The 22,383-nt window shown below is 40.9% G+C and overlaps 3 protein-coding genes across 3 annotated transcripts; 1 reads left to right on the top strand and 2 right to left on the bottom strand.

The window, feature by feature from the left end:
* Positions 1–781: 781 nt before the first annotated feature.
* cep57 (centrosomal protein 57) lies at positions 782–5,858 on the bottom strand. The gene is made up of 11 exons (XM_072392449.1): positions 5,618–5,858; positions 5,061–5,247; positions 4,513–4,713; positions 4,302–4,423; positions 4,058–4,186; positions 3,396–3,473; positions 3,168–3,263; positions 2,211–2,291; positions 1,883–2,112; positions 1,658–1,802; positions 782–1,568 (listed from the first exon to the last, which is right to left on the bottom strand). Exons 1-11 carry the CDS (start codon positions 5,663–5,665, stop codon positions 1,404–1,406), a joined length of 1,482 nt encoding a protein of 493 aa, XP_072248550.1. The 5' UTR covers positions 5,666–5,858; the 3' UTR covers positions 782–1,403.
* Positions 5,859–6,132: 274 nt separating this feature from the next.
* Positions 6,133–12,633, top strand: mre11a (MRE11 homolog A, double strand break repair nuclease). The gene is made up of 20 exons (XM_072392444.1): positions 6,133–6,171; positions 6,856–6,935; positions 7,095–7,227; positions 7,372–7,532; positions 7,626–7,713; positions 7,799–7,940; positions 8,038–8,152; positions 8,256–8,441; positions 8,529–8,700; positions 8,797–8,877; positions 8,962–9,091; positions 9,368–9,468; positions 9,560–9,730; positions 9,816–9,875; positions 9,945–10,134; positions 10,727–10,813; positions 10,919–10,980; positions 11,260–11,321; positions 12,221–12,317; positions 12,535–12,633. The coding sequence occupies exons 2-20, from the start codon at positions 6,916–6,918 to the stop codon at positions 12,574–12,576; spliced, it is 2,100 nt and encodes a 699-aa protein (XP_072248545.1). The 5' UTR covers positions 6,133–6,171; positions 6,856–6,915; the 3' UTR covers positions 12,577–12,633.
* Positions 12,634–13,639: 1,006 nt separating this feature from the next.
* On the bottom strand, positions 13,640–22,175 carry tmprss4a (transmembrane serine protease 4a). Its single transcript, XM_072392443.1, has 13 exons — positions 21,678–22,175; positions 18,442–18,496; positions 18,097–18,237; positions 17,779–17,931; positions 17,557–17,683; positions 17,331–17,450; positions 16,694–16,737; positions 16,275–16,437; positions 16,003–16,169; positions 15,608–15,703; positions 15,352–15,494; positions 15,054–15,203; positions 13,640–14,836 (listed from the first exon to the last, which is right to left on the bottom strand). Exons 1-13 carry the CDS (start codon positions 21,681–21,683, stop codon positions 14,825–14,827), a joined length of 1,377 nt encoding a protein of 458 aa, XP_072248544.1. The 5' UTR covers positions 21,684–22,175; the 3' UTR covers positions 13,640–14,824.
* Between the last annotated feature and the right edge of the window lie 208 nt (positions 22,176–22,383).

The following is a 22,383-nucleotide window of genomic DNA, read 5'->3' as shown; positions in this document are numbered from 1 at the left end:
GGACCAAAAGAGCCCTAATCTGCAAATAAACTTAGTCTCTGTCCAAAACATGCCAACACCTTGTGGAAGTAACTGCACAAATATTCTGATCATTAATTGGATCCATTAAGTTCAAAATCTTCAGAGGAACTCCATTTCTCCGGCTGTTACGAACATTTGGAGCAACTGTCAGTGTGAATGCTTAAATACTCTTATACCTCACCACTATAAAAAGAAAATCTTACATTTTAATATTATTTTTTTTTGTCTCCCTCATCAGTCCAGTACACAACATGCAATCCTCCTGCTGTGGAGATTCGACACGATAAAAACTTGATTTTTTTGAAGATTTGAAGGGTTGAAGATTCAAATATGATTTTTCTCTAACCCTACACCAGCCACTCTGTCTCCCCTTTGTTACTTGCCTTTTTTAATAATTCCAGTAGAACAGTATTGCCTTAATAATAGAGCCGAGTACGTAGAAAGATGCTCCAACCCTGTGTCCGTGCAGGCAAAGGGAATGCAAGTAAAATTTTGAGCTGAAGTTGGAGCACTTGTAGGAATTGTCTGCATTAACTTTAAAACTTCCTTTGGTGGTGGAAGGTTGTAGGTTAATCAAATTGTTTCGTCCCTAAAAAAAAGTGTTTCTTTTTCAAGCCATAAGATTTTCCAGAATTTGGGATTGGAAACTTATTCATCATGCGCAGGATCGCTGCATCAATTTTAGCTTTGCCTCAACAAACTGAACATAGCCTCTCCACAGTTTCCTTACACTTTCAATAAGTTCACAAGATAACTACAATGAAAATCTAACCGTTTATTTTTTTCAACAGGATGTGGGATTCAAAGGTACAGAAGCAGCTACTTTGAGGCTCTCTGATGGTAAAAAAAATAAAAAAAAACTGATTTGAAGGAGACACTCCATCAGACCCTTACATAGTACTCCACCCCTTCATTAATTTGACCTCCTTTATCCTATGCAGGGTCGCGGGGGTGCTGGTGCTATCCTACCCTGCACAGGTCGCCGTCGTCCATCGCAGGGCCACCTCACCACCATGCAGCCCAAGATAACACTTGTAAACAATAAATAAACTATCATATATAGCTCTCTCTCTTTCAAATATTCGAGATTCCATCTCATTAGACACTAAACTGACAAATAATTAGTTATACTGATAAAAATCATTTTGCTTCGATTAGTAGAAACACCTTAAATGTGGTTCAAAACATAGTAGATCTTTCAGTGAATGAAATATAAGATCATGGATCATGATCTCATTAACTCACTGAATACAGGTGGCTTTGCCACGTTCATGTCGTGTTTTTCAAACAGTGGCTGTTTTGATGGTGACATGATGATCAGTGGCTGACAGATAGCACCAAGAAGAGTAATTAATTGTGAGGTGTTCATTTCCTCGTGAGTTTCAGGTCCGTAGTGAGGCCTGCAGAGCTTTCATGTCCCTCAGTAGCCTCAGATTCTTCTTGCTTCTCTCTCCTGGCTGAGCTTTCACTGTTCCCACAGAGCGCCCTCTAGTGGAAACTCTCCCACGGCTCTGGCTAGAATCAACGTCCCTTCTTAACTTTTTGATCTGGAGGAGGAAATAAAAATGGAAGGAGCCGAAGATGCAAGGAGGAAGACAATCTCATCTGTGAAATGACTTTTCTTGGTCAACCATACCTGTGATTTGTGTTTGTAGAGCTTACTGATCTGTTCTCCCTTTCTCTCCATTTTCAGTAACAGCCTCTCTTGCTCCCTCTGCAGCTCTTTTCTTTCCTCTTCAGACACACTGTCCTCCACCTGCCTCATTAAATCATCATGCTCCCTGCAACAGGCACAAAGAGTAAAACTTAACACCATCAATAATCATGACTCCAAATCAAACTAAAGGGCAAATTCACTCACAAGCTCATGAGTCGCAGCTCCTCATGTAGGGCTTGCAGTAGCTCTGACAGTTCCTCTTCGTTAGCTGATGAGGAAGAGGAGGAACTGTCTGAATGCCACTGGTTACCTGTTTCGGAGTGCTTTGTGTTGCGAGACAGGACACGGCTGTTGCAGAGGTGTGGCTGGTGTCTTTTAAGGAGAGATAACACTGCCTGGACGTTGGCGCGGACCGAGTGGCTGCAGCCAACTGACTGAAAGCAGGTAGGAGAAGAGACTCGAAGTGAGAAAGGCACACTCAAGCCATTTTAGTCCAATGCTATAATCACAAATGCACGAGTGTCCTCAGCACCGTTCCAGCAACAAAAGGTACATCTCTGAGGCTCAGTCTGTAGTGTGGCTCTGTGTGGGGCATCTGCTGCGGTGAAGATTTCTGGAGAGACAAAAATCAACATCAGTTGGTTAGAGTATGACGAATGCCTGCAGCTTAATATTGGTTTTATTACTTAACCAAAATAATAAATAGATTTCATCATCTGATGTATATAATGTTTGAATGTTCAAGTCAAAAAACAACATGCAAAATGCTAAAATTGAGATATCTTTTGCCATCACATGCAATGTGAAATCTCCAAGTCGTTGATGTAAAAACAGTCAAGACCGTGTCGTGGAAACCATCCAGTCCGTGTCAGTTTATGCCATTTGTCACTGTGACCAACAAATGCAAGAACATTTCTGCAATGCAAAGGAAAACTATACACAAACAAGATCCAGAAATGCTGCCACCGTGTCTGGGCCCAAGCTAATTTAGATGAGCAAAGAGCGACTGTGATGAAGAGGAAAACCGCCTTGTGTGATTCTTTTTGGAGCTCATGGACACTGCGTCCTTCAGGCTGAGTTCAAAAGCCAGCATCTATATGATGGTGAAATGGGTAGCCTGCACCTTTTTGAAGGCACCATTAATGCTGAATAAAATATAAAGGCAACATTTTCTTGACTAAGCAAAGCAACGATCTTCACATTTCATACAGTTCAGACCGAGGTGGCTATTTCAAAATAAATAGAAACTATAAGGCCTTTAGAAAGTGGGTTAGAAAAAGCTGGGTTAGATTTATTTCAGTCTATATGAAGAATTTATTTGTCTTTATCTATCTGCTTATACGCATATTTCCATTGTCATTATTCATCAACCTAACTAAGAAATGGAGAAATTATTGGTTAACAGCAGCTTGTTTGAAACGACACAGACAAAACATTCTCAGCAGGCTCAAATGCTGCTTAAACACCCCGAATGCATGGAGATATTCACCTTAGAACTAAACTTCTTCTCTTTAGGCTGTCTGGTGGACAGGTGAGGCGACACAGACCGCAGCAGGATCCTGTTAGCCTCCAAACCTGTCTGCAGCTGACAGTTAGAAAACAGAAGCAGTGTGCACGTGTCAAACTCTTTCCAAATACTAACAACACAGTAGACTGACGATTGTGAGTCCATGCAGAAAAACCGTTGACAGACAGGAACGCAATCAAGTCTTTCTACCTGGTTGGCTTTATCCTGTATGAGCTTTCTCTGGTGCTCCTCTTCCTGTAGTTTCTTCTCCAGCTCACGAATCTTCATCTGACAGATCCAGAGACACAGTCATCAACACTGTGTTGATAGTAAAACGAATTGTCAAAACGAAAGATTCTAAATGTCTTTCATCACTCCATACTTGGGTTTAAAACACCGTGTAGTTTTTATACCAACTGCCTCACCCTGAAACTATTTCTGAGAGGGTAAAAACGGTTTGTGTGAATGTTTTGGTCAGTTTGTTAAGGTGAGGTTTAAGTTTATGTCTAAATTTACACCCAGACTTGAGAATTCTGAACTACTACTGTGGATCAAGTGGTTCCCAACATGTTTTAATAAACACGAGCTGTGAGAAGTTTCAAAGACACTGGTAATATTATTTCTATTTCTATGTGAACTTCGGAAGATATAGTTATCCAGAATGCCACAAGGAGAAGTGAAGAAAGTCACACAATATTCATTTGCACCCTTTTTAGTCTAATTGGAACCCCTTGAATTTACCTTGAAGGGAAACACAGTCAATGCAGGCATTGTTTGTCATGGGCATTAAACAGTTTGATACCTTCTGCTTATGACTTTGAGACAAGAGTTACGGTTTTCTGAATTGACATCTTACAGTACATTTAGTGTACCTCTGCATTTTTCTGCTTGTGTGTCAGCCTAAGATACTCATGCTCAAGTCTCTCCAGCTTTTCCGACTGGGCATGCTCAGACACTGTGTCAGACTGTTGATCCGCTGCTCTGGCTTTCTCCGTGGAAGACTAAATGGAAAGAAAATAATTAATACACTTCTGCCAATCCATTCACTCAAGTACACTTCAGAATGTGTGTGTATTTCTACACAGATGTCTGATCTAAGTTTATATGGCCATTTACCTGCTGATGGAGCAGGCTGGTCCTCTCCGTCCTGGCATTACGCAACATCCTCCTCATGTGGTCCAGCTGTCGCTCCAGCTTCGCACAGCGAGACTCCGCAGCAGCGAGGTGGGTGATCAGCACTATAAATAACATGAAGGTATATACCATTAGATACAAAGCAAAATGTCTCAAACCAAATTACTGCAGTTTATATTACCGACGTAATCACCTTGGTTGCAGCTGGACTGGCCAATCGTCTCTCTTTCTGTGTCTGCCTGCTCATTAAGGAGTCTTTGTGCATCTCTTTCACTCCGCCGAAGTGTGCGTGATGCATTTTTCCCTACAGATCGCAAACCGAGCTCTGCTTGTCCTTTCTCCAACTCCAACTTTCTTATTTTTTCCTGAAGGTTCCTCAAGGCAGATAAGATCGCTGTATGTGCACACAGAGAAATGGTGTGATAAATACGTGTGACGCTAAGGTGGACATAAATTCATATATACACTACACACTAACTGATAGATTTCAACCATATCTGAGGAGAGGTTAAAGGGAAGGTGTAACATGGCATTTTTCCAGCTTGAAAGAAATACTAGGACAGGAGCTCTGAGTAGATACTGTGGAGGAATGAATAGAGGTTGGTGGAGCTGAGACATTTAAGTAGTGTGGCATCATGTTGCACGTGTAACCATGGAGCTCTGACACACCACAGTGTTTCGAGTGGAAACTTTGTTGTAAGAAACAAGCATCACATACAAACAAGCATCAATAAAGCTCACCCGCACTGCTGGTCTCTGGGAAGGCTTTACTGGGTGATGCTGGACGACATGAGTATTGAGTGCGTGTTTGGGGTGTATGATGCACAAGTGTGTTGATGAAAGGACGATGAGAAGGATAGTCTTTATAAGATGGCAGTGACAAGCTGTCAGACACTACTCCACTGGTTTGTGGAGGTGGATGAGACACCTGTAGAGAAAGAAGACCAACTAAAACAGCACTCATAACATCTTTAGGATGCTGCGGACATTGTAGATATTCACACTATAGCTATACACTACATCCACTGTAGGTTAAGTGAAGGGGAGGGAGACTTGTTATCATAACCAACAACCAGCAAATGGGAGAACAAGTGGAAAGGAACATTTATGTAATGTTGCAATATTAATTGTTTGCTCTGTTAAACTCCAGTTTACTTTAAGGTCTGCAACTTCAGCTGCTCTGAGTTGTGGCAACGGCTGCTATGCAGTGCTCTGGCTAATTCAACTTAACGAGTCGCGAACATATATTTCTTAAAGTTATCTTTCAAGTTGAAAGAGGCAAAATATCACAGAGCTACCTTCTCCCGCGTAGATTCAGCTGCGGGCGTTTTTGACAGAGTCTCCATCGTCCTACAGCCAATCCAGTCTGCCTCGATTGTACTTAAAGCAGGGAGTTACTGTGGATATTGAGCTAATGTTAGTTTAAAGTTTACTCTACAGCGCCCTTTAAAATGGGACCGATGACTTGCTAGCTAAGCACCGTTTTCAGTGCAACCCGCCTGTGCAAATACATACAGTACAGTGTAAAAAGGAATCGCTAACGGAGTCACACAGAGTTTCTTGGATATTAGATTGATATCCTCTCCAGCTTGACCCGTTAGGCAGTTGGCGGATAAAGTTTAACATCGTAGTTAAGGGTTGGGCTATTGCGGTGCGTGTCCGTGAATAAAGCAAACGAACACATTCAGCTCGGCGGAAATGTAGTCCTCTTTAGCCGCGATTCTCACGTTTAAAAGGGTGATGTATCACAGTAGAACTACAATAACATAAAGCCATCTGTGGGGAGCGGGTCGACGCTTTGCAAGAGTTGCCGGGAGTTTTGTGGTCAGGATGTTGAGGGTCTTCTTTGGAGGTAGGAGGCATGACTTACAGACTTTTGTCTGTATTGTATATGTTTTGTACACATTACAAACGATTAGTTAAAGTTATTTACCTCTTGTAATGGTGGTTTACGTTTAGCAAACTAAAGTTCAGCTCGTATTAGCATTTCACTCAGGTTTTTCAGTAGAAGTGTATGCTAACTTTTTATCTCGACAGTAAATTACCATTCAATTACATGTTACTGTAGCTGCTATTTAACGAATTAACTATTTGTTAGTTAGCTCTTACTTGACTTAACTTGTGGAAAATAGCTAATACAGCTCTGAGGTCTGCAAGCTACTATAAAATACCATGTGTCTGTTTTGCCATGTGACTGCTGATGGCATCATACGAATGTAAACAGCAGCGACAAGCACACTGGGGAATTGTGTCACAAAAAGGTTATAGCTAATATTCTAATATGACGTCTGGTGACTGATGAGTTCTGTTTCAAGTGATCATATGTACTACATTCTCCAGTGAAAAAGCACATGTGCCACTGATCCAGTTACCATGGTTAAATAGCAGTTACAAATACCTCAATCTAATAATAAATGTAAGAGATACTTAGAACTTGTATTTATGTCAGAAATTTAATTTTTAATTAATTTATTTTTTAAGTAGCATGTTTGAAATGAAGATGTTCTGGATTATATGTATTCTCTGTTCTCTGCAGGGGAACCATTTACTGACAACTTCTCAGGTGTAAACAGATCCTTCGGTTTCTCACTTCATCATGTCCTCAGATAACACTTTGTGAGTCCTTTTAAATTCTCATACTTGATTTCTCAATGATAATAAGTACTGTCTCTATCCATGTAATGTGCAGAGAAGACATTACATTGTTCAGGTAGAGGGCTGAGACTCATCGAATGTATGAGCTGTGTTTCTTTGTGTTGTGTGCTGTTTGTCTAGGGATGATGAGGATACCTTCAAGATCCTGATTGCTACAGACATTCATCTCGGTTACCTTGAGAAGGATGCCATCCGTGGCAACGACTCCTATAAGACACTAGATGAAATCCTGAAATGTGCAAAGACTAATCAGGTGCGTCCAAGTCGGTGGATGTGTGCGGCGTGCATGTTGGCGATTCAATATCAAATCCTAATATATCCTTAAAAAAAAGTATATCTCTGTTAAGTCTTAAACAAATAGCCTCTGTTTTCCTTTCACATATTTTTTGTCTTGTAGGTAGATTTCATCCTCCTGGGGGGGGATTTGTTTCATGAGAACAAACCATCACGCCGATGCCTCCACAGCTGCATCACTATGCTAAGGAAGTACTGCATGGGGGACTCGCCTGTAACCTACAATATCCTCAGCGACCAGACCGTCAACTTCAACACGACACAGTCAGTCTCTCTCTCTTCTGTTCTGCTTGGTCCTTCCCGCCACCGATGTATGTGTATTCAATTATTTGTAACATATGTGCTGATGTGTTGTAGGTTTCCTTGGGTGAATTATCAGGATGAAAACCTGAACATCTCCATTCCTGTGTTCAGTGTTCATGGCAACCATGACGACCCAACTGGGGTGAGACACAACACCCAAACATTAGTGTCAAGTGTGCGATTACTGCCTGTGTGTTTGTCCTGATGGTGTCTTTATTTCCTTCAAGGCCGAAGGTTTGTGTGCATTGGATCTGCTCAGTGCCTCTGGTCTCATCAATCACTTTGGTCACTCCCACTCTGTGGAGAGGATAGAGATTAGTCCCATCCTCCTGCAGAAAGGCAGCACCAAGCTGGCCCTGTACGGTCTGGGTGAGTTTGTATTTTGTGTTATATGATGGACAGTTGGTGCCCATTGCTGAGATAACTTTGTGGTTAACCCTAAATTGTTATATGAATGTGTGTGAAGGTTCTATCCCAGATGAGCGCTTGTACAGGATGTTTGTCAACAACCAGGTTAGCATGCTTCGCCCAAAAGAAGATCAAGATGAATGGTTTAACCTCTTCACAATCCACCAGAACAGGTGTGTCCCCATGTAACGTTTTTGATTTATACAGCTCTATTCTACAGGTCTATTTATACAGCTCTATTCTATTTAATCACACCTGCCTTAATCTTCTGTTTAGGAGTAAACATGGTCCAACAAACTACATTCCAGAGCAGTTCCTGGATGACTTTCTTGACCTGGTGGTGTGGGGTCACGAACATGAGTGTTTGATAGCACCAACAAGAAATGAACAACAGCTCTTTTATGTGACACAGCCGGGAAGCTCTGTAGCCACCTCCCTGTCTCCCGGAGAGGCCACCAAGAAGTACAGACACACAAACAAACTCATTAAATGATAGTCTGTATTCTGAATGGCTGCTGTTGTCTAATCACTATGTTTTTCTGAATCCAGGCACATTGGGCTGCTGAGAGTGAAAGGTCGTAAGATGAACCTGCAGAAGATCCCTTTAAAAACTGTGCGTCAATTCTTCATTCAGGATGTGGTGCTGGCAGACTTTGAAGAGCTCTTCACGCCTGATACACCTCAGGTCACGAAGAAAATGGAGGACTTGTGCTATGCAAAGGTAACACTCAAAGTTCTCATTAATCCCACAGTATTAGTTTTGATACTTCCTGCTCAGCCTTGTCTAGTCCCTTCCTTCATTTGTCCTTGTTGTCAGGTTTCAGAGATGTTAGATGAAGCTGAGAGAGAAAGACTTGGATGTCCGCTCACCCCAGAGAAACCTTTAATTCGGCTGAGGGTGAGATGGACACACGTACAGAGTCTGAACTCACCTTCACATTGACACTTGCTACAAATGCTTCCTCTTCGTTGCCTTCACCAGGTGGACTACAGCGGAGGTTTTGAGACGTTCAACACCTCTCGCTTCAGTCAGAGGTTTGTGGACCGTGTGGCCAACCCAAAAGACATCATTCACTTTCTCAGACGGCGTGAGCAAAAGGAGAACATCAAAGGTCTGACGCAAGCTAAATACACCCTGTTCACCGTTAACCCAGCATTGAACAAAACAGATGACGTGTCTAAGTGTATATTTTCACATAGATTCCATAAATAATTAGATCAGAACCTACCTCCGGATTGTACAGACAGATGCTTATTTCCTAAAGATAACGATGAATCAGTAGGATGGCAGTATGTTGCGATTATTTTTTCCTGCATTCCATTGAAGCTCTGGGTAAGCTGTTCAGCTAATTGTTGTCTCTGTGTGATGTGTTTCTTGTACTTTTTAGATGAGGTCAATGTCGATTATGGCAAGCTGTTAAAAACAGCTGCTATTGAGGGTCTGAGAGTGGAGGACTTAGTTAAACAGTACTTTGAGGCAGCTGAGCAGGTGCGTTAAACACAAACACATGCTGACATTACTGTTAGGATTGGGAATATATTCATTTTATCTACAGTTAGCTCCGTTTTTGTCTTCATAGAAGGTACAGCTGTCGCTACTGACTGAGCATGGCATGGGAAAGGCCATTCAGGAGTTTGTAGACAAAGATGAGAAGGATGCCATCGAGGAGCTGATCACCTACCAGTTAGAGAAGACACAGCGCCATCTTCTGGCCAGAGGAGTAACCACAGAGCAGGATATAGATACAGAGGCAAGATGGTGTAGCAAGCGTTGCAAGTTGGGTTAATGTTTATGTTGTTGGGTGTTATAACGCTTAATGTTTGTTTGTTTTTTAGGTTCGGCTTTTAAGAGACTCCAAAAAGAACACGACAGAAGAGGAGAATGAAATCCGAGAAGTACGTCACGATTCCCAAACGTCTGAAAGGATGTTTCTGCTTCCTGTTTAATAGTTCCCGCTTTCTTAGGCCATTAATCGAGCCAAAGCTCACCGGTTAGAGCGAGGGGATGACCCTGTTGATCCAGATATGTTGGGTGACCTTGGAGATGTCGCTATGGATTCAGACGAAGACTCCGTTTCGTTGCCTGCCTCTACACGAGGCAGAGGACGAGGAAGCCGAGGAGGGAGAGGACGAGGTGGCCGAGGCAGAGGCCGAGGTGAGAGTGCTACATATGCCTCTAAGGCTTAGTCAAAAGCATAGGTTTGGGACAAAGCTATGATTCTTAGCAAATACACATGAATAAATCACAAAGTGTCTGAGTGGAAAGGTACACAAAACACAAAGTCTTTCAGTGTTGGACAGTCAAATTGTTGTGTGAGATTAAGATTGCTGCTAAAAAGCAACAACGAATAATTCAGGTGGACAGCCATGGCCAAAATTTAGTTCTTTCATAGAACTGATCCCACAGTATTAGAGGATGACCAGACATGAACTCCTCAGTTTAAAGGTATTTAATAAAAGACTAATGATAACATAATAATGGGGAGTTATTCAAAAGTTTATGGCTATCTGTGTTCAAGGCTTTTACGGCAGTAGCGTTGCATCCCGTAACTGTAGGGCGAAAGAAAGTGTTACTAGTGTTACTTCAAATAGTCAAATAAATGTTTAAATGATGCTATTAACTCTGATTTAACAAGATAAGACTAAACTGGCAACCATATAATCACTTAAAACAAAAGTTTCCATCAATGGTGTGCAGAGATTCTGTTGTAAGTCCTTCTTCCACTGTTGTTGATGTGTGCATCCAGGGGCCACTGCTTCCGAACCAAAACCAGCTGGCCGGGGTCGTGCACAGAAATCCTCCGCATCGGCCCAAAGCAGAAGCATTTTGCAGGGTAGGAGAGTCCTAATTTACAAATAGAGTACTGCTCTGCCTTTAGAGGATCACAGAGAATGCACGAAAACGTTCACTTTTCAAGCTTTTTCATCTCATTCTTCAGCTTTTCAGTCTACATCCCAGAGATCTCGGACCGGAGCGGCCCCATCTTTTACAGCTGATGACGTAAGTCGAATTATAAACAAAGCTCACACACCAAGGCCTTTGCTGTATTTTGCAGCTTCAACAAAAACGATGCATCATTTAATGGGCTTCCTCTGTTGCTCAGGTTTGAGAGTTTTTCCATCATGTTCTTTATAAACAAAAACAAACTTCAGTAATAAAAAAAAACATCTACTTTGGCTCAGGAATAATGACACACTCATAACCTGACACAACTCTTTTATCCATACTCACGACATCAACCATCCCTCAACCTTGATTCTTCTCTTCATCCATCTTCAGTTGACCATTGATGACTCGGATGAAGACATACCTGTAATGAAAGCTACCAGGCCGGTTCCAAGGTTTGCACATTTTAGTCCAGAGTGTAGTGTTTTAAGAGAGAATATTTACCGTAAATTCTGGACTATAAGCCGCTACTTTTTTCCCAGGCTTTGAGCACCGCAGCTTATAATAGGTGTGGCCAATATGTTTTTTTCTTTCTTTTTTTTTTCATGCCGCCAAAAACATTTTGCATCGTAACATTAGACCAATGAAATTAACGAATAGTTCACAGTGGTCCAATGAAATTGTACGGTAAATCAAACATTTTAAATGATTGTAAATCAGTCATTTGTACTCACCCTCAACATGGAAAACGCAAAGAAATGCATATGATGCAGCTAGTGACGTAGTTCTGAGGCTGTTCGATTCAGACACTGAAGAAGATGACTGATGGTTTTAGTGCACAGGAGGGAGATGCAGAGGGCGATCAAGGACTTTTCCTGGTAGGCAACTGTCTTTTTTTCACCAGCTGTGTTACAGGCTCTGTTTGGGGGAAAAAAAAAGCATTTACGCCACGTATTTGTGCGTTACTGATAGGTATTTAAGTTAAAGCCATTGGTGTTACAGGCACTGTTTGGGGGAAAAAAAAAAAGCATTTTCAGTATGTATCTGTTTATGTTACCATTTGCATTTAATTAAAAGTTTAAAAATCCTCACATAACGTCTTTCTGTGTAAATATCTCATATTACAATGTGGACACCCGCGGCTTATAATCCGGAATGGTACAGAATGGATTTTCTTTTTGAAATTAGAGGGTGCGGCTGATATTCATTATGCGCTCTATAGTCTGGAATTTACGGTACATAGATGCAGAAAATGAACTCTTTTTTTTCCCCTCTCACTCTTTACTTTAGTTTTACATTTTAAACTCTGTATTCTGAAAAATAAAATCTTGATTTTTGTCGTTGCCTGACGCAGGCCACCGTCGTCATCCTTTCCTAAGTACAGCTCTCAGAGTCAGAGCCAGTCGTCTCGAGGAGTTGCATTTCATGACAGTGATGATGATGATGAGGAGGTAAAGAGATAAGGGTGTTTTGGGTCTCTGGAATGCAGACTTATGTTTTATTTTTCCACTTGTGAAAAGTGGTGACACGTGTCAAAAGTTCTCTGAACTCCTAAATACTGTAAGCTTTTACACTTTTTACAGAAACTGCATACCTTTACTTGTGATCTGACACTCATCTACCATGTTTTCAGTTTCCATAACTAAAGTGTTTTTTTTCTTGATGCAGGACAACCCATTCAAAGGCCCCAGCCATCGTTCAGGAAGATAACCACCAGTGCAACCATTACGTTTTATGTGTTAATGTAGCTGATTTGAAGACATAAGGGGAAAAAAATAGATCTGTGAGCGAGCTGCTGTAGTGTTGTATTGGAGCTCTTCAAAGCATGTTCATTCAGTTTTTCTCAACGTTTGCAGTGAATGATTACATTAGTCAACCATTGTTGCATAGGGAAAATACTTAATTAATCTTAATTAAAGGCTTTGGGGTGCAAGTTGGAGGAAAGAAATAAGTTGCCACCACCCAACCCAGCAGGTGGATATTCTCTGGTTTTCTGCTTTAACTGTTAACTGTTTGTCTAGGGATGGTTTAACTGTAACTCTTTAATTGTTCTTTCTGGGTGCAATAAATGTTTTTCATACATAATTACCTGCATTTGTTTGAGGATTTTTGTCTCCCCGAGGTTGTGGCTGCAAAGTCGCATGGTGTTTGAACCTTTGAAGGTGAACCCGTTTGACAGCAATAGAAGCCACAAATTGCATGTTGAATTAGTGTAATAGGGTGAGGACTGGTAAAGGAAAAAAAAAAATTCATAATAATAATGTGTCCACAGGTTGAGGCTGTATAAATAAAGCCCAGGTGTTTTTCCACCAATCAGAAGGTCATCCGTTTAAATTCTTGGGCTCTAAACTGACCCGCACATTAGCCCCGATATGGTCATCAGTAGCACGGTATGAATGTATCAGTGAAAGAAAAGTGCTTTGTACTACTATAATCTGTTACAGATTGGGTAAAATAACTTCTTTTTTTAAGAAATCCTTTTTTTCTGTCATAGGAGTTGATGCTTTATTCACTTTTTTCAACAGTACATTTTCATTGATTATGTGTGAAATGTGAGATCGTCTGCGTCATCTTTCATTGACAGTTTATACAATGATTTACGTAAACTTTCGTTCTCTTGTTCCCATTGTTGCCTTTGGATCGGAGGGTGTGCACACACCCTCCAGGAGGCGCATGACTGAATGGGAGAGATCAAATGTCAGTACATTCACTTTCTAGACTTACCACCAAGAATACCACATTATCGTACAAAACAAAAGTCCCAGTTCCTTGGTGAAAGTTGGCAGCTTTTAATATATTTACAAACTATTTACAGTCGTACAAATGAACGAAATGCACCATATTGACAGTTATCAGCAACCATGATACTCACACAACATTAAAACGCACTTACATGCAGTTCATATTCACAAGACAATGGTGTGTTTTACTTAAAAATTCCTATTCAGGAATTCAGGCATTTTACTGTTACAACTGGAATGAGAATTTTAAAATGAAGAAATAAAGGTTGATTGAAGTTTACCCGTTGAAAGTTACACATTTTTAGTAATAAATTGTATATTTTTAGCAGGGAAGTAAAAAAAAAAAAAAAAAAAATGAAGTGACCAGCACTTTCAATGTGATCATTAGTGTGAGTATTTTGAAAAGACTCAAGACATTTCACTGAAATTGAGGAGGCGGTATGAACACGTAACGGTAGATATTTTTCTTTCGTATTCAGTGCATTGTCAGATAAGTCACGTTAATCATTTGCACAGACGGTAAGCTCAAGTAACTCCCTTCCCATTTAAAGTGCTCATTTGAATCATTCTATGGTAGGGAATAACATCTGTGCTTCAAATAGGGAGTTGCCCTTAAGTAGGAGGACATATCTGCTGGGACACCAGTACTATAAGTGCACTCAACTGTTAGAACGGTTCAATTACATGACTCTTTACACACTTCACACCAGCTCCTGATGACATAAGTCTGTCACCTGTCTCCACACGGCAGTTCAGTACAAGAGCCTCCACCTAAAGTTAACGCCCATACAGCAGTTACCAAGTACATTATCAGTACCACTGATCAAATTTTCAACTTCCACGCCATTTTAATCTTGTTTTATCAAGTCAGTTAATTACTGACTTAGATCTGTCAAAGACAGCAATATGAAAGCTTAAAAACATACATTTGTTTGGGCATTCTGCCATAAACTGGCTGGTGGCCACTAACATAAATATCCCCTGAGAAAAGAATCTAAAAATGGCACAGACAACCTCTGAAATAAGCTTAATGGCATATGTGTTTGTGTGGGTGCAGTGTTTATGAATATGGCTGTTTTTCTGTTAAGATGCGTTTACAACTTTTCCCCCCAGTCCTTCTGTATACTTCACATCAACACAAAAGCCTCCTTTCAGTTTCACAGTCTGAAGAAGAGTGGAATGGAGTCTTGTGGTGGCTTTGGCCACAGTGGACAACATCAAGGATGTTTCTGAAAAGACAAAGTAGAAGTCATTGGTGACAAGGGTGTACATATTGCATTGCTTATGGTGTTGGACTGTTATAAAAGTGAAATACTCAGTACTCTGTAAATAAACAGCCTTGGTATCAGTTAAGAACACATTTTCTTCCTTCTTCTTGAGAATTAAGAATTACAGCCACTGAGTGGGCTTCACTGACACAGATTTGGAGCATATCCTATGTTGTACCTCAATGACTGTACGAATCCAGTTGAGTGTCTCTTCCACATTGCAGTAGACCCCAGGCCTGTTCTTCCGTGCACAGCCGACGCCCCAGCTCACCACTCCTACCAGATTCCACTGAGTGGAGAAGTGCACCAAAGGGCCCCCGCTATCCCCCTGGAGTCAAAAACAGCACAAAAATTCATAATTGAGAGTCATTTTTCTAAACTATTTGCAAGAGAAAGACAATTATAACAGACATATGTAGAGGATACATCTATTGCAGACCTTTGTTAATCTTTAACCTGAATAAGTGGCTTATTACCTGGCAGGAATCCACTTTTCCCTCCAGGTAACCAGCACAGATCATTCTTGGCGTTATGTAGCTACCATATAGCGCGGCGCTCGAACATATACTCCGGCTTATCAAAGGGATGCGGGCCTTCTGCAGCGAAGGAGAAACCTTCCCTAAAGGCAGAACAAGGATATAACTTTCAAGTGAAAGGTTGCAAAATCTAGATGAAGGAGAAATGGTGTCTGTTCTCAAGGTAGTAATGATGAGATGGATATAGATTTCTCACCGTTTTCCTCCAGGTATCCCCAGCCTGTGACAACCATGGAGGCTCCGGCAGTCAGCCCGAAAGGTTGAGGAGGTAAACAAATTGGCTTTCGGCCCACTGGAATACAAGCATTATCATGAAAGTTATAGATATGAGTCTCTTTTAATACAATTTAATAGTTTTATGCTGCAGTCTAATAAAGCTGTCCTAAAAAAGCATTTAAGATTAGATGATTAAATAATTAACTTATGACAGTGGCTTAATTATATCAATACTTACACCAGACCACTAGAAGGCAGAAGAGTGAAGCCTACTGCTTACATGTGCCTCAACTTAGTCAAATTTCAACTTTCGCCACATAATTTCAGACGGTTGCTTAACAAACTCATTGATAATTAATAGATATAAAATCTAACCTCCCACTGTGATCGGACTACTGAGTCTCATTAGAGCTATGTCGTAGTCGTTTCGATCTGGACTGTAGTCTCCGTTCAATATGATCCTGTCGACGTAGGAACCTCCTAATGTGCTCATGTATGTCTGGCCTGACACCACTCTCCACCGACTCAGCTCTTTTTTATTGCTGCAAAGCCCAAAAGAAGATGACAAAGAGGAAGTGGCAGCATGAGTTCATGTGTCAGACGTATACGCAACGGAATATTCAAATGAAATGCCAGTCATCACAGACCCAGCAAAGCAGTGGGCGGCAGTGACGACCCAGCGAGGTGACACCAGCGAGCCTCCACATGTATGTTGGCCACCTTGCTGCAGGCTCACTTGCCAGGGCCAGTCCTCAATGGAAGCAGCTGTTCCCCCAACAATACGGTCCTGAGAGCCCACCTGTCCACAGTCTGATAAAGAAAACGATTTTATTTCTTATTGTGTTTCATTTCAAAGATTGATTTCTTTGTTGATTTACACGTCAAGATTCTTGAATTCAAGTAGCAACTTTTAATTCCTCTACAGAGTCTCACAACATGTTTTGAGGAATGGTGAGCTGTTGAGAGTTGTCAAGTGTTGTTGGGAGTTTTGCTCTTAGGCATGTACAGGCGTGTCAGTGCCAGACTGACAACAGGAGTTTGGTCAGTGACTACGGCCCCCACTCACCTGAACAAGTCAAAGACACCACAGATCCAGATTTGCACACTTTGCTGTATGAAAAAAGAGAAAAGGTGTAATATTTTAAATCTTCCATCATTCTAAATCGGAATGACCACACAAACCAGTGAAACGTGAAAAAACACAGTCACTTGTTGACCTAACTTTGCTCCCTGTTGAACTATGTTCCTGTTTTTGTTCTGGTTTGACTCGGTACAGCACCTGTTTTCTTCACTCTCACGAATGACACAGAGGGGACAGAAACTGGGGACTTTATTTTGGGAAGAGAAACAGTTTTGTTTTTATTCTAAGAGAGATATATTAAGGAGAAGAGAACTGAGACCAAAAGTAAAATTTCAAAAGCGAAAATGAGAGCCGAGGTGGAATTTTTTCTAGCAGACAATATGCAAAGCTTCTCTTTTTCTTTCTCCAAAGTGTACATGGTATTTGAGCTCACTGAGACTGCCTAATTTAACAATAAATTTCACACAAGAAGGGACACATGATAAAAATGTCCCCAAAATGCACGTGTCCTGCACAATTAACTCTCCTGTTTACGTGTCATATTCAAAATATGTAGCAATGGCACATAATCATGTCATACTGTGAGGCTGACTTATGATGACAGATGTTTTGCCCTTCTCACCGGTCCATGGTAGCCTGATGTATGGGTGTGCTCGAGGTCTTGGGCATGACAGCTCTGAATGGTCCATTTTTAAGGGGAAACACCAAAGTGTCCACTCTGACCTTGGTGCTACGAGGTTTGCTGTGAGAACATAGAGGGGATGATGTTTGGCCTGATTTCATGCTGAATAAGCCATTTCTTACATTTCCAACATCATCTGTTAGGTTTTTAGTGGCTGTAAACTCACTTTGTGTATCCAAGCTGTGTACAAGCTGTCTGTGTGTGCTGAGGAGTCCAGTCGTCGCTGCACACACTCCGCCAACCTGCAGCAGGACTGTACACTTGGAGGATGAACTGATCTGAGGCGAGGCGCACTGGAGGGAAGGATGGCATAGAGAGAATGAGGAGTAATTTCAAGCTTTGTTTTTGTCTGCAGACACAGTGAGAAAGTTCCAGGTGTCCGTTTTACCTGGAAATGTTGTGTTGACTTTAAAGTCTGACAGACATGTAAGTTCATCTTCTCCTCCTGCACAGTCATTTTTCCCGTCGCAGGCTTTGTTTATTGGGATAAACTTCACTGAACGTTTGCAGAAGAAGTATTTGCTTTGAATCAGCTTAGTAACTGTACAGAAAAGTGTTGGAAGAGTTGGGACGATGCAAGTTAGAAATGTTTAACGGTCAGATGTTTTCATTAATTGTACACTTTAGCACAAGTTTCTCAGTTTCTCTCTCAAGAAAAGAATCCTGCAATGTACGGGCGAAACAGCAGGCAGGAATTTTGACTTACTGAAGTATCCTGCAGTGATCAGAATGCCCAGAATCACCACAACTATTAGAAGAGTCAGCAACACTGTCTTCGTCTTACACGCCTTGTCTTTATGGGGTTTTGGAGCCGTCATGGACTTTCTGCGACGGCCTGGCTGTGGAACTACAAGCGAGAGCGTAGTGAGAAAAAAACAAAACAGGAAGGGACAGAAAGGGGAAGACAGAAAAAGAGCAGAGAGAAAAAAAAATATAGCTTGAGTATAAAGGAAGTTCCTACTTCTGACCTTTGAAACTTAAAACATGGTATTCAAAAGTTTCTCATCAGCAACACACAGAGACCAAACACAAACACAGACTGGTTGCTCACCTGCGTGCCTTGTATTTAAAGGTTTGGAACTATCGTCAGGCACCAGAGCAAGCGTCTAAGGACAAAAGAAAAAGAGGCGTAAGACAAGGTAAACACAGGTGTCGGTGCAACGCTGGGCCTTCAACACTCCGTGCCTTGGAAAAAAATGGACAGTGTGTGTGTTTGTGTGTGTCGTGGAGGAGAACTAGGTCTGTGATTGGGTGAGTTTTTTTCGCACAATTAATGTTTGTATAAACAAATATTTGGGTGAGTAAATATCATAAATCTGTCCCCAAACACTGTGAACTTGGAAAACATAAGCCAAGAGAAATGTGCATAATACAACACATAATGGGGAGAGTGATACACACAGGGTACAGCTGGCCTGTGTGAGCTGTACTATATGTACTATACAGTGTAGCAATGGCCAATGAGACTTGATTAGTATTTTATTCAAATGCAACTAATATTGTACAAAAAAGAATTAAATCACACAGTAAAGTCACAAGATGAAACAGAGAGGGGTGACCACCCTTTATTTATCTATGCATTATTGCATTGACAATTAAAGTCGGTATTTTGTGTAAAAGAAAGATCGCAATGGAAATGCATCAAATATGCTGAGATGCTAACTTTTTTGTCCTTGTTGAAAAATTGTTAGAGATGGACAGACTGATGGTGATGTTGTTTCTATTTCCAATCAAGGACCAATCACACACACTCTTACAAACTAAGAATTTAGTTTACAAAACGTAGTTGACTCAAATATCTTTTTTTTTCTTCAGTGAAAAATGCATTTGTTATGTGCCTTTAACTAATATTACTGTTCATGAATTCGTATTCACTTCTATCCCGCCTTTGATGATGGGCTTTTGCACTGTGATGACCTCTCATTGTTCTGATGAGCATGTAATCACTCTGCTGGGAAGCTGGAAGCTGAAGTTAGCCACTATCAAAGCAATTCTAATGTGCAAAAGGGGAAGCTTACATGGCAATAAACAGGGGTTTTGAAAAACACAGACAGGTAAAATGAGTTTCTCTGTTCATTTGTTACAATACAATGTTCTGCTAAGAAAACATGCATCTTGGCATTCACATGGACGTTACTTTGACATTGCCATGTACCCAAACATTTTGCAGACCAGTCCTCCACCCCGGATGGCTACAGTCTGCATATTTCTTTGCAACCAGAAGAAGGCAAAGTGTATGGACTCCATGAATAGTGAGAGGGTCGAAGAATGTTGTTGGGCAAGTTTTTTTCCTTTTTTGCACTATCTCAGGGTGAATCGGTTATGCAGGCTTTGGTACTATGTTCCCTGACACACCTCTATGTAAGACAAATGGCCGCATCCAGCTTAAGGTATAAAGGCTGAATACATACAATAAACACTGAGACACTTTGTTCTGTACTCTATATGTCATGTTGTCAAAGCTTTCTCAGATTTCTTGTCACATTTAAAGAACGAATGTTGCAGTTTCATACTTTTAGCCTTGCAGCCTTTTGTGTAACATGAGAGCTGTTTTCATATATAACTAAAAATGCTAGTTTATTCATAGGACCAATGTATGGCCATATACGTTTCCTTTTATGTAACAGAATGTAAGGTGATCCTGAGATTTCACCTCCTCTGATATTTTTTTGAAAAACGACCAAGTCTGATCCTCATTGTTTAAACATTTGTTGTATTTAAAGGGAAACATTTTGACCTCACACTGTATGAAGAGACCTAAACTATCAGCCATAAAAGAAAGTTGTGGTTACATTTTACCACCCTGAAAAAAGTTGACATGGCAACAAAACAGCAAGGGAGTCATCATCACCTGATTGATATTAAGTATGAGAATGAATAAAGGCAGTACCAACGTGAAAACTGGCACGTCATACATCCTGGGGAACAAGAATGATGGCTTAAGAAATGAATGAAGTCTATAGAGGACAGAAACTTTCCTGCTTTGTGATACCATGATGCACATTACCTGTTATTGTAATCACCAGTGACTAATATGAACCATTTTATGAAATAGAGCACAACTTCCAAACAGTCGGGAGCTAACCTGATTATGTTTTTGTTGAGTCATAAAACCCGGAGGTATAGTTCAGCTAGTAAACCAGGAACCATTTCTGCTTCAGCAAGAGAAGCATAACTGGGTCAGCCTAAACAGATAAATGTCTTGACACGGGAAGCCTTTTGTTTAAAAAAAGGGTATTCCTTGCTGCTTCTCAGTTTTTCTGGATTATCGTCTTTCAAACTAAGGTGTTCACAAAAGAACTTTTGAGAAGCTGCACGTGACAAGTTGGATGAGTGTTAATTGATGGTGAAGTTCTACATCAAACATTTACATTTTTAGGGGCAGAAACGTGCATTTCCAAGAGCCAAACTATAAATTGTGGTCAGCTTGGAGTTTTAATAGTCACAAACAAAAGCCGCGGCATACATTTGTGGCTCTGACGATGATACCTGATGAGTAATCTATGATGATAATCGCTGCTATATGGGGCAAACAGTGGAAATACACTCGCACACATTGTTGAAACTATCGGTACTGTGAGGGAAGATACATTTCTACATAAGGTATCGAAACTGCAGCGAGAGAGTTCACAGGGGATTTGGAAATGGTTCTTATTGCTACAACTGAATAAACAGGAGAGTTAATTGTGCAGAACAAGATCTGAAGGCAACCCAGGCCGATGAAGATTGGAAACCCGACAAAATTTTCTGCCATTGAAAAGTAGTGTTACTACTACCCAAAAACAACAAGCAAGGCTCATGTTTTAGCTCAAACCTCTGCAGTAGTTACTATCATCTACCATCTGGTGACGTTTGAGTATTATGCCCTGTTGATTACAGAGAGTATGAATCATTAAAAAAAAACTTAAAGTCCAAATAAACCCTGTGGAATTTTCTTGTAAACAGACAAGTTGTTTGCATTCAGTGGTAAATCCCTAACAAATTGTGCATATATCAAACCTGTTGGAGGAGATTTATTCCATGATAATTGGCACAATAATGTCAATAATAATAATATGATGATCAAAATTACTGCTAATGTGCACACTCTTTTGGTGCAATCCTTTATATAGGGCAGCTATATAAGCTTGGTGTAGCCGCTATTATGGACAAGTACATGACAGAAACTGATTAGTTTCTTTCTGCCATGTATGGTAAAAAAGATTCTCACCAGTACATATTCAAATTTCTTCCTTAATGCTAAACATTGACCTGACCTTTTTATCATTCTATTTCAGTTGCACTCACCCACATGATGTTGTTGTCCTTCTCGATTTGCTGGATGGACCTCGTCCGTCTCAGTATAAAAAACAAACTCTGCCCTCCCTACCTGGAGATGGAACTCCCCTAAAAATTACAGTCCCCCGTATCTTTCTTCCTCTTCCTCTTCCTTTTTCTCTTCCTCTTGGTGTCCCGCTTCACTGGCTTAAACTGCAATACCTGTTGTGATTCTGTCCCCCTCTCTTCCCTACTCCGTCCCCTTTTCTTTCTACAGTAGTGTAACTAAATCTGGCTTGAAGGATGCCTGGCTTGCCCCTCTTCGAAACCCCAAGGCTGTGATAAAGACTGCTGGTGTGCAGTGTTGTGTGTCGCCGCCGCGCAGACTTAGAAGTAGTTGCTTTTGAATAACCCAGCCCTGCTGACAAAACAAAACTAAACTCCAGGTAACCTGACACTTCAACCCTCCTATCTCCCTACCTGTGTGTCTTCAGCTGTTTTGTCCCTCCCCCCTCATACCTTCCCTGTCAATTTTTTAAAACTTTTGGAGCTCTTAAACTTTGATTTATTGGCAATATATTTCTTTTTTGCCCCACTTTTGTGTCTTTCACAACATATTAGTTTTTTTCTGTGTCTATTTCTCAAAATTTCTCCAAACATAAACACAAACTGCAGCACTGCATGGATACAAATTTATGCAAAAATACAGAGGTGACACACACGACGCAATGTTGAC

This window comes from Leuresthes tenuis, unplaced genomic scaffold (genome assembly GCF_036924035.1).
Source record: "Leuresthes tenuis unplaced genomic scaffold, fLeuTen1.0.hap1 SCAF_9, whole genome shotgun sequence".
NCBI lineage: Eukaryota > Metazoa > Chordata > Actinopteri > Atheriniformes > Atherinopsidae > Leuresthes > Leuresthes tenuis.
This window is presented reverse-complemented; position numbering and strand designations above follow the sequence as displayed.

What these genes read in the sequence shown, in the direction of transcription:
- cep57 (XM_072392449.1), bottom strand. Translation starts at nt 5,665, where the DNA reads ATGGAGACTCTGTCAAAAACGCCCGCAGCTGAATCTACGCGGGAGAAG. An exon ending in TACCTTTTGTTGCTGGAACG is followed by an intron (nt 2,113 to 2,210) that starts GTGCTGAGGACA and finishes ACCTGCTTTCAG; the next exon opens with TCAGTTGGCTGCAGCCACTC. An exon ending in GAGCTGCGACTCATGAGCTT is followed by an intron (nt 1,803 to 1,882) that starts GTGAGTGAATTT and finishes TGCCTGTTGCAG; the next exon opens with GGAGCATGATGATTTAATGA.
- mre11a (XM_072392444.1), top strand. Translation starts at nt 6,916, where the DNA reads ATGTCCTCAGATAACACTTT. An exon ending in GTCAACTTCAACACGACACA is followed by an intron (nt 7,533 to 7,625) that starts GTCAGTCTCTCT and finishes GATGTGTTGTAG; the next exon opens with GTTTCCTTGGGTGAATTATC. An exon ending in GCTACCAGGCCGGTTCCAAG is followed by an intron (nt 11,322 to 12,220) that starts GTTTGCACATTT and finishes TGCCTGACGCAG; the next exon opens with GCCACCGTCGTCATCCTTTC.
- tmprss4a (XM_072392443.1), bottom strand. An exon ending in TTTAAATACAAGGCACGCAG is followed by an intron (nt 18,238 to 18,441) that starts GTGAGCAACCAG and finishes TCTCGCTTGTAG; the next exon opens with TTCCACAGCCAGGCCGTCGC. An exon ending in CATCAGGCTACCATGGACCG is followed by an intron (nt 16,738 to 17,330) that starts GTGAGAAGGGCA and finishes TTTTTCATACAG; the next exon opens with CAAAGTGTGCAAATCTGGAT.